Raw genomic sequence first — 11,540 nt, forward strand, 5'->3', positions numbered from 1 at the left:
GGGGCATGGGGGGGGCTGAGCCACTGTTTAAAACGGGGCATGGGGGGGCTGAGCCACTGTTTAAAACGGGGCATGGGGGGCTGAGCCACTGTTTAAAACGGGGCATGGGGGGGGCTGAGCCACCTTAATGTGAGAAGTGCTTGACCGGGAGCTCCACAGCGTCAGGCTTTTATGTTATTTACAGCAGGCCTTTCAACATCAGGTTACCTGTCTAATGTAATGCTATTACTGGACGTTCCACTCCTCCACTCTTACGCTCTCTCACGTGGACCTCCACCAGAGTGCAATCATCCTAATGTGATGGGTGTGTGTAGTGGGTGTGTGTAGTGTGGGTGGGTGTGTGTAGGGGGGTGTATGACAGAGCGAACGAGAAGGAGCAAGAGGCATAGAAAGAACGTGTCTGTGTTTCAATCTGTGAAAGTGTGTGTGTGCCTGCATCTGAGTTTGTTTGTACTGTACTGTACTGTGTGTGTGTGTGTGTGTGTGTGTGTGTGTGTGTGTCCAGGCAGGGCCACACACAGATGATGGGGAGTGCGATGGTCGAGATATAGGCCAAGATTTCGCCGTGATGAGATAATCCTGTTTTATTGGACAGTGGGGGAGAGTTTTGGGTCAGCTGTGCCGTCGCATGTTCTTTGATCCCGGCGTTCATCAAAGGCTTTGACTGTTTAGGCTCTAATAACAGCAATTTAGCCCACACGAGAGCACAGTTAGTCCCCCAACATGGCAACCCTACAGAACAGATGGGTCAGACGGGTTGCCAGACATGAAACAACCCATTTTTTAAATTAGATTCCCCCTTCTTCAAAAGGGAGCAAGCTTAGGGCATTGACGCATCAGATCAGCATTTCTTTTCAAGAAATGCCAAGGCAAATCTCTCTGCGTTTCTTGAAGAAATACACGCCTGCATTGAAATAATATTCAGACAGTTGCGCACGCACAGACAAACACACGCATAGACAAACAATTAAACACACCCACACACACCTATACCCACACCCAAACACGAATCGGGTGTGTATTGAAAAGCGAGCGAGAGGTGAGCGATTCAAAAAGAGATGAGGATGACTGAGTGAACAACATCTACTTGCCACACAAACAATTACCCCGTCGCCATGTTCCCAGTTGACCTCTTCAAGACACACATTTAGATTGGCGCTCCAACTCCTCCAAACAGCGCGTCTTCATGCTTTCAGCAGACCTATGACGTTTCACCATTTTAAACTCCTCTCTGAAACCTTTGTGGCTCAATATAATTAAAATACCGAATTCAATTTAGCACGCAGGCTATTCCCAATGGCTATATTTAACAGCTTGTGCTAGGCTATATGTCTCCCTGTGTGGTGAATTATATAACTAGGGGTATGCGTCACGTGAAAATAGAATTTCTAATGACTTTTTACGAAAAATGTTATCTCTAGTTTCTATAATATTGTAGCGATCCTCGCTAATGAGCCTACGTTATAATTCCCTCAAGTAGGTAAACCCTATTGCATGTTTTCCTTTCACACAAGTGACCCGAGTTCTGTTACCCCTCCATCCGTTTGCCATAAAGAATTGAAATGTACCTTATGGGGTTCTTAACCATTGGCTTGTGTGTGTGTACCAGGTGTTCCTGGGCCCTAATGGTGAGGTGGAGGAGTATGCCGTCGTCTCCATCCAGGCCAACACAGCCATCAGCTCTGACCTGGTCCTGGATCAGTCGGAGGAACACCTCTTCATCATGACCTCCACCATGGTACAGTACACTAGGCTGGTCCCAGAACTGTTGACGCTGTCTTAACTCTCTCGAGTCATTGTCTCACTGTGTTTCAGTTGAATCCCACTTCTGACGCCAACAGTACACCACGTCACAACTTAAGGCTTCCCCCCCCTCTCCCTTCACACAGGCACAGTGGTCAACAAGTGTCTCTCATAAAATACTATTTTATAGTTTTATAGCAGCATTTCCCAAACTCGGTCCTGGGGACTCCAAGGGGAACAGGTTTGGGAAGCGCTGGTATATAGTTATCTCATTCCACAGCAGCTCTTTTAGGCCTGAGGACGAGGTTACATTTATAGTAATGACTTAATCCACAGCACCAATAGGCTAAGACTAGGCAACATTTTCACCACATTGCCAACTATTCTTTGAGCTACCCAGTAAGTGGTTACGTGTGTGTGTGTGTGTGTGTGTGTGTGTGTGTGTGTGTGTGTGTGTGTGTGTGTGTGTGTGTGTGTGTGTGTGTGTGTGTGTGTGTGTGTGGGGGGGTAAAATGAGTTACCTTTTGGCTCGGTTAAGAGCCGTGTCATCATTGGACATAACATCATGATGAATATTCCCTGTTGTTTTGTTGCGGTCACAGCTGCAGAAGAGGCCAGTGGCAGAGTGCCACGAACACCTGGACTGCCAGGCCTGTTTGTCGGCCCACGACCCCTACTGTGGCTGGTGTGTCCTGGAGGGGAGGTGAGCGGCTCATTCGGAGTAATCCAATGGGATTGACGTCACAAATGACTTTTTATTGTCATGTAATCTGGTACATTTGAAGTAATCCACACAGTTCTGTCTCTGGCTAAAGGGTTGACCTATCAAACTAGAGCCCAGAGTTTTCCATTGTCAGGTCAAGCACACTGGGAAAAACTCCAGGGCATTGCAGATGCTCAACACAGTCAGAGAATGTATTTGTGGTACCACTCGTACTATGAGTAACGATGCAGTAATGAAGAGCATTATCTTTCTCTCTCTCTCTCTCTCTCTCTCTCTGTCGTGTTCTCTGTCGTGTTCTCTGTCGTGTTCTCTGTCGTGTTCTCTGTCGTGTTCTCTGTCGTGTTCTCTGTCGTGTTCTCTGTCGTGTTCTCTGTCGTGTTCTCTGTTTTCCCCAGCTAATGTTATCAACTCGCCTAGTTTTCTATCCTCCTTCCACATTTACTTCATTTTTTCCACTCTATTTCTTCCATCAACAGTGTGTAGCTGGTCCACGCTCAAAAAGGAGATTTCAAGGATTCTTAGTATTTATTTCATTCGGGGTTAGGTAGATGGACAAACGTTTCGGCCTTCGTCGGCGTCATCGCCTCTTTGCGCCCCCGGTTCCTCTGTCACTCTTCACTCTCTCCCTTTCCCGTGTTCCCATTCTCCCTCTCTCTGTCCCTCCGTCTCCCACCCTCCCCTTGCCCTTATAACCTTCTCCTCCCTCTTCCCCTCCTGTCTCCGTCTACATCCTGCCTTTTTTTATAGAGATACGATACAGAGGTCATAAGGTGTCTGTTTCGGTATGATCTGATAATGTAGCGTGTGTGGTATTGTGTGATGATAATCGGTCGTGTGTTTAGGTGTGGCCAGCAGTCTCAGTGTTCACACAGGGCTCAGCCGGGCCAGTGGCTGTGGAGCTTCGACATGGAGCAGCAGTGCCTCACCATCCAGTCCCTCAGCCCCTTCAACATCAGCCGTGAGGAGAAGAGACGTGTACGTGTGCGTGTGTGCGCGAGCGCCCTCTGTGTGTGTGTATGCGTTTGATTGCGTGTGTGTCCACGTACATGAGTATGCGAGCGCATGCTCATAGACAGTGCATTCCTTTATGTCCACACTGTACGTGGTAGTTAGTTTTAGCCTGGCTGACATAGTGTTTGCTCGTTTGACTGCTTCCAGTGTCACAGCAAAGATCAGAGATGGTTATCAGACTCGGCGCTAGCTGCCCCTGTCTCAACATCTAGTAGAAACCCAGTATAAATCATGTATTAAGTGATCCGGCTTTGGACAGTTTTACAGATAATTCATGTAAGTTGATGTATATCGTCTGACATTGGGGATTAATAGTGGAAGGGAAGGGTGTCCAAGTAAACATGCAAGGCATGACCTTGGGTGCATCTCGTCTCCTCCGCTTTATCAGCGCCGATATGAAATCGGGGGGGGGTGAAGGTGATATGGTGGATTCTTCTTGAGGATTTCCTTTTTTTTTATCTGCTCGCATCAATATGGTGGGAGGGAGGGGGCGAGGGCGAGTTTGGACTATTGAGATGCTGCTTGTCAGCGATGACAAAACTCCTCGAGGGAGACTCGATCTCTCCTCTGTTTCTCAGGCCTTCAACGACATCTCTGTGAAATCCAGATAAATCCAGATCTTACCAACCTTTTATCGAGTTCAAACCAGTTCTATCCAGCCAAGGTCCAATTTAGTGTTCCTTGACTTCCTGAATTTAGTTTGAAATGCAGATCCGCTCTTGCAGAGCCGAGCCAGCTCGTTCACGCTCTCTCTTTCCCTTTCTCTCACAACCTCCCCCTCTTCTCCCTACCTCCCTTAGATTGCTCTATCAGTCCCGGGCCTGCCCATCCTAGAAGAGGACACCTCGTACGCCTGTTACTTCCATGACACTGAGAGTCCTGCCACCGTCACCGACACGGGCGTCACCTGCCTCTCCCCCGACCCCCACAGGGTGCCAGCTGTGCCCCCTGGGCAAGGTGAGTACCAACGGGGTGAGATCAGCGTGTACTGGGCATTCAGCATGCATCTCCATACTTTTTGTGTGTGTGTGTGTCAGCGTGTGGCGTGTGTGTGTGTGTTGCCATACAGGCCGATCAGCCTCCAGCGCCACTCTAGGCAGCGACATCCTATGTCCTTGCAGAGCAGATGTGTGTTGCAGCCCAATCCTCTTTGGCTCACAGTTTACACAGCAGGGAGTAATCTCCAACTCCGCCGGTCCGGGTGGCGGCTATAACTAATGATTTTAAATTCACGCAACAATACAGCCTCTTCTATCTTTTTGTCTGAGATAGTCTGCGACGGTTCGGTTGCGTGCTTGGAGCCGTCGATTTGTTTTAGTTAGTCATTTCGGAGGAATTATGGGGATTAACTGTTAACTATCGAGCGCCGATAAAACAAGCAAACACGTATACGCTTGCGCACACACACACACACACACACACCTTCACACATCAGGAACTCCTCTCCCCTCCCCTCTCCTTTCTCCCCTCCATCCCTCCCTCTATCCGTCCACTCTTTTTCTCACCCCCTCATCTCTCTCTCTCCCCTTGGTTCCCATGAACATCGTTCCTGGAGCAAGGAGGTTTGTTGTGGTTCTCAGGCCGTGAGGGTTAGGTAGTAATGCCCGTCTGCCTGGGGGTATTAGTGAATAGACACACACAGGGGGGATCCACTGATCCCACAGGTATTACAGGGAGATCTGTGTGTGTGTGTGTGTGTGTGTGTGTGTGTGTGTGTGTGTGTGTGAGATCTGCGTGGGGTTCAAATGGGATCTTGGGAGTCCAGCCCTACTCACATAATGTATCGTGGTTTAGTTCATAGTCTGAACCATTAGTTCATTAAGCAGATGCTCTTATCCTGTGATTAGGATAAGGAAGATCAGCTTGATACTTTGAAAATGACTCAAGATTGTATTAAGTGAAGTGATACAATCCAATTGCATGGACCCAGCTCCCGAAAATATTTCCGTGCATGGGCTAGTGTGTGTGAGGGAATACACGTCTGCAATATTTATATGCCAGCGTGTGTGTGTGTCTCTGTCTGTCTGTGTGTAGGTGTGCGAGCGTGTCTGTGTGTGTGCAATCAGTGCGCTTCATACTTCACACACGGTGGGCCCCACAGACCTGAACTCCTCCCTCTGCACTGTTTACGTCTGGGGGCTTTGGGGCTGCAGATGGATTTTATTACAGAGCTCTGTTATGGCTCTCCACTTGGCCAAGCGTACTCTCAGGCGCTGTCCCAAATGGCACCCCATTCCCTACATAGTGCACTACTTTTGCCCAGTCCCCATAATGCACTGAATTGGTAATAGGGCGCTATTTGGGGGTGCAACGTCTCACTCTCACGTTCTCCCCTCCTCACACTGTTTTGAAGACGCGGTCAGACCGACAAGGCCAAGTCTCTCTCTCAAATCTTCCCGAACAGAGTAGTTTCAGAAAGCTTGGCACGGTGTTCGGGTAGGGATCCTGGGCAAGTGAAACACAATGTTGCTTCTGATTTATCGTTGTTGTCTTTTCTCTTTCTCTCCGTTTCGCTCTCTCCTCAGAGTTTGTCACGGTCACCCTGTCCCTGCGCTTCGGTGATGTCGTCGTCACGGCAACAGATTTCACCTTCTACGACTGTACCGCAGTCAAGCAGCTGTCTGGGAGCGTGCCGTGAGTTGGCCCACCCCTCTCCCTCTTTTTCCTCCTCTTGCTCTCTTTTTTTTCCCCTCCCCCTACCTCCCTCCCTCTCTCTCTCTCTCTCTCTCTCTCTCTCTCTCTCTCTCTCTCTGTTTCTCTCTCTCTCTCTGTTTCTCTCTTCATTTCGAAATCAATTTCTGCCCTTCTGCCCACTTCAATAGGGGTCTCTCTCTTTCTCTCTATTTTTCTCCCCCTCTTCGCCCATATGGGTTGATTGACCTGTGTCTGTTGGACCTCTGTACTGCACCACTGGGAACCGCTTATAGCGTCTTCCAATCCCCACGCTCCATTCCAAACCTATTCTAAAACCTATTGTACTCTCCTTTCCCACTCACTCACTCTCAGGAGAACCTGTGGTTATTATGGCTGCAGGCACCTTACCCTTGCCCTCCAAATGTGGTGGTCACATGCCTCCTCCGCTCTCAAGTCTGGTTGATATTAAAACCACATCTCCGAGACATCTCCATATATGGCCTGCAGGAAAACTGTCTGCAAGTGTGAACGGACGCAGCTAGAATAGGAGTAGGAGCCACGTTTCTTCAGAGAGCAATTCAACATAACCGTCTTCGTAATCGTCCATCAGGTGTTATCAATCTGTTCGACTTTTTTGCTTTCTGCTTTGCGTGTTTTATTCCCTATTGATAGTGATAGTTGCAAACTTCACACTGGTGCAAAACCCTTATTAGCAATGCATTGGATACAGTCGGTGTCAGAAGCGGGATACCTGGAGATAGGAGTGCCTTGTCAAGCTCTAATGTCTAGTAATGCCCGTATTCAGTTGGATAGAGGGCACGCTTGACCACAAAAGACTGATGGCATGGGCGGTGCCATGGTGAGCACTCTATCAATCTCTATGATGTTAGCACATACACTCACTCAATTACCCCTCTATCTCCTCTCGTCTCCTTTCCTTGTACATGGTTCAGAGCACTCTGACAAGGAACCAGCGACCGCCACTTTATTCAATTAAATGAATTACCTTTCTTTCTTTTTTTTACCACTGGCCCTAGATTGCCAGCAATTGGATTGCACTGTTGGCCATGCTTGTTCTCGCTCTTCCTCTCCCTCCTCCCATTTTTTCCGTCGTCTCCTATCATTTTATTTTCTAACCTCCTTTCTCCTTTCACTTTCTTTCTCTCTATACCCCCCCTCTGCTTCTCTCTCACTCTCTCACTCTCTCTCTCTCTCTCTCTCTCTCTCTCTCTCTCTCGTATCCAAATTCCCCTCTCATTCTCTCTCTCTCTCTCTCGTATCCCAATCCCCCTCTCACTCTCTCATTGCAGCTGCGTTAGTATGGTCACTGATTCCTCCACTGTTCCTCCTCTAGTTGCCGTGGCTGCGTGTTGAGTCGCTGGGGCTGCAACTGGTGTGTCCACCAGCACACCTGTACCCACACGCCCACCTGTGACAAGGGGGTCATCATCTACAACGAACACGTAAGTCACACACAGCGACCAATGGTCAGTTAGCTCGAGGTCAAACAGCATGCTATGCCGCGTTCTGCAAAAAAGGAACCGCCAGCCTGTCTATTTTGTTGACTGTAGAAGTAATGCAACCTAGTGTTAAGGCTGGTTGGGGCCTATCAGTTGTAGCCGGTTGAGCGAAAGAAGGTCGCTAATGAGAACACAAACTGTCGGGGAGTTGTTAATAACCAGACACTCATTTTCTCACTGCTCCTCATGTCCCAAAACCAAGCGTACATCAGATATAACTAATAATCATCTCCATTTTGCATGTGTGTCGCCAACCAAATGCATGAGATGTGTCCTCGTTGATGGTAACACTGACAACGTTCAGGAGACGTGTTTCACATCCAATTTGGGTTTTTCAGTCAACTTATGAGTTTGTTTATTTCTGTCTCACCCTCTCCCCCATGTCTTCCCCCTTTACCCCCCTCCACCACCCAGTTTAAAATCCCCACCTCGGCTCCTCCCACAACTAATGCCGTAACTATAACAACGACTTCCCCATCCACGACTGTGGCCCCCACAACAGCAACTGTGCCCCCAACAACTACAACAGCTACCGCCCCCCCAACAACGACGACTACCACAATTACAACAACCATCGCCACGACGACAACAACCGAAGCCCCAACCACCATAGCTACCACCGAGGAGCCTCCGACAACAACCCTTCCTACAACCGTCCCCACAACCACCACCCCAGAGCCCACTACACCGCCCACCACTGCTATGTCGACGGAGGCCCCCGCCACTCTTCCCCCTACAACGTTAGTCGAGGCTACCACGCCCAAGCCTGAGACCACCACCAGTGAAAAAGAGGAGCAAACAACCACAGGAGAGCTCTTTGCAGAGGCTGAAAGTGAAACTGAAGGCCCTGTGGTTACCCCTGGTGACATGGAGCTCGCCGCGGAAACCGAGGTGGCGACAGTTACGACCGAAGACGAGCAGCCGTCCGATGATCTCGCCACCCTAAACCCCCTGGTATTCCCCCCCCGAGACATCCCCATTGGAAGTGGTCACCGCGTCCCCCCCTCAGGAACTGGACGAGGCTTTGACTCTGGCCAAGCCCCCCATGGAGGTCCAGCCCACCACTGGCAGCTACCCCTTCCCGACCCCCTTCCCCCTGTGGGAACCGGCCAACTCTGAGCCCACCTTCCACCTAGACCTGAAGGGAGCCCACTTCCCTACTCCGCTAGAGCCCCTCCCCCCCCACTGAGGCGGAGGGCCAGGGAGCCGAGCCGGAAGTGTTCCTCTGGCCCATGGAGGAAGTGGAGCAGGAGACGGAGGGCACAGCGGCGGAGAACGACACCAGCGTGGCGTTTTCGGCCACCACCGTGCTTTCAGGGGACGGCGAGGCTGCTGAGCACTCCCCTTCGGCCTCTGCCTACCCCCGGCTCCTTGACGCCGACTCAGAGCTGGACTACCAGTACGACTCGGCCGACATCTTCCTGCCGGTGAGTTCGAGTTCCCTGGAGCTTCCATGGCCGCTGTGGTCCCAGCTCTTGACTGGACAGCTCTCTAGAATCCCACTTCTGACACCAATTGACAGAATCCCCGATGTCCTTTTATCCCCTTGTTATTCCTCACTGTGTTTTGATTTCGTTGTTGACCTTGCTTTGGAAATCGACCTGAAAAAATGGCTGCATCAGCACAAGCTGGAGCAGTTGCTTTTTTGTGAATTCTTTCATACGTTTTATTGTTTGTTAGACCATTCTAATAGTCCAGTATTACATCAAAAAGCCTATAACATCCTTATCACTTATAACTGTCCATTTCTTATGGGTTGATGGGATTTTCAGAAATGTGCGATAGCTTGTGTTGGTTGGAGTGTGTGTGTCCTTGTGAGTGTATGTATCTAACACAACTGTGTGTTGGGAATGTAGGGGGACGAGGGCTCCTATGTGAGTTGGGGCTCGTCTGCTTGCCCCTGCGTGGAGAAGGTCAAGGATTCGCCTCTGTTACCAGTCAGAGTAGAGAGGAAGATCACGCTACTCGCCCGAAACCTCCACCTGTACCAGGTAAGACACACACACACACACACACACACACACACACACACACACACACACACACACCCCTACTCCGGGGTTCTGGGGCAATTACAAAAGTCAGGGTTTCATTTGATTTTGGGGAAGTTATCTATTAACAAATGCTCCTGTTGACGTTTAAACCTGGCTTGTGTGTGTGTGTGTGTGTGTGTGTGTGCGTGCGCAGGACAGAGACCTGGACTACGAGTGTGTGTTGGTGATCGAGGGCCGTACGGTGGTGGTGGATGCCTATGTGGAGATGGACGAGATGAACCCGTCTCTCTTTGACATCACCTGTCAGCTGCACCAGGTCAGACTCTATCCCGTACTCACTCACTGCCAGTTTGGATGAAGATTTAGTTGAATCTTGTCAGTGGCTTTAATATGTCTCTGTTCCAATATCCACACTAGATGACCTAGAATGATGAAATATATTGGCGTGCATTCTAAGGGGTATGGGACTTTGGATTTTCCCTATATGATTATGATTTTATTCATGGCTTTGTTATGCGTAAACACTTTAAAGGACCACTTTGGATACAAGAGTCTTAATACTTTCAAGTGATATCCTCTGGGTCCACATTGTACACTTTGTTGTATATGTCTGTTACCCAAAATAAATTCAATTCAATTAAACACTGCTGACACTGCAGCCAACTGTAGTTTTTTACTTTCTGATCAGTTATATCCCCTTTTTTTCCTTTTTTTTATCCCCCTTTTTTTTAAAATTAAAATGTTGAAGTTTCTATGGTAACTTTATTGACATTTCTTTGGAAACTTCAATACTCTATTGAAACTCTGTCTGTCTCGCAAATAGGCAACCGTTTCCTTTTGTAGTGCACTCTAAAGGGAATAGGGTGCCATTTGGGACACACGCTCTGACTCGAAGTTTCTATGGAAACTGCAGTACTCTTGCCGTTTCTATGGAAACTGTAGTACTCTTGCCGTTTCTATGGAAACTTTAATGACTCATTCTCGCTGCAGTATTCCTACTCTGCCCCGGCGGAAGAGTACAACGCCATGGTGTACGTGAAGAGGCGGGACACCTTCCACGTGGACAGCGCTCACGACCTGTATGGTGAGCCCTGGCGTTAGAGCACTGAGGAACACCTGCTGCCAGCCCAGACAGCTGTTGTTGCTCTCAGCCATAACAATTTTTTTTTTAACATTTTCTATTTCACTTCTGTATCAAACATATGTGGTCCAGAGAGACCTGGTAGCATGAGTGTGGTCGTGTGATGTTTTTTATCGTGCCGTGTCTTCTGTTTTTGTACACACACATGCATGCGCAAGCACTCACGGACACACACTCTCTCCCCCAGTGACTGTATTCCTCTTCCACTCACTCTCTAACATCTTTCCCTCACAGACACTCCATCAACTCCAGCTCTAAACTCATTCAACACACTGTAAACTCTCACACAATCTGTATAATCTCTCTCTCTCTCTGTTCCTCGCAATGTGTAACTGTACACTCAACATGTACATTTTTTCCCTCAGCACTCTACAACTCTCCTACAGAGACTCATTTCAACTTAGCTGTCTAGTTTAGTGAGTTGACTATAGTTTGCCTCTCTCTCCCTCCCAGTGACTCTGTACAACTGTTCAGTGGGGCGTTCAGACTGTAGCCGGTGTCACACGGCGGACCAGAAGTACGGCTGTGTGTGGTGCGGAGGGGGCCAGTCCACCTGTCTCTACGGAGACTCCTGCAGCGAGCCTATCGAACAGACCTGCCCCGCCCCCGTCATTCATGCCGTGAGAATCCCCCCCCAAGTCAAGAGTTCAACGCTCAGGACTTATTATTGCTCATTGATTTACACTTAGTAACACGTTTTAACACTTGAACTTGAATCCTCCTGTCATTTGGCTCATCAAGCATTTTCACTGTCAAAAAAAGTCAGATGTGAT

The 11,540-nt window shown here is 49.0% G+C and overlaps 1 protein-coding gene across 1 annotated transcript in view; it reads left to right on the forward strand.

Annotated features, from left to right (window-relative positions):
* LOC106565257 (plexin-B1) overlaps positions 1–11,540 on the forward strand; it is a 119,815-nt gene that overhangs the window by 86,171 nt on the left and 22,104 nt on the right. Inside the window, 13 exon segments of the mRNA XM_045691429.1 lie at positions 1,610–1,738; positions 2,346–2,446; positions 3,310–3,442; positions 4,279–4,435; positions 6,004–6,112; positions 7,467–7,575; positions 8,047–8,603; positions 8,605–8,803; positions 8,805–9,059; positions 9,489–9,623; positions 9,820–9,942; positions 10,617–10,710; positions 11,221–11,387. Of these exon segments, the coding sequence (XP_045547385.1) occupies positions 1,610–1,738; positions 2,346–2,446; positions 3,310–3,442; positions 4,279–4,435; positions 6,004–6,112; positions 7,467–7,575; positions 8,047–8,603; positions 8,605–8,803; positions 8,805–9,059; positions 9,489–9,623; positions 9,820–9,942; positions 10,617–10,710; positions 11,221–11,387 (2,268 nt within the window).

The sequence above is a fragment of the Salmo salar genome, chromosome ssa12 (genome assembly GCF_905237065.1).
Source record: "Salmo salar chromosome ssa12, Ssal_v3.1, whole genome shotgun sequence".
Classification (NCBI taxonomy): domain Eukaryota; kingdom Metazoa; phylum Chordata; class Actinopteri; order Salmoniformes; family Salmonidae; genus Salmo; species Salmo salar.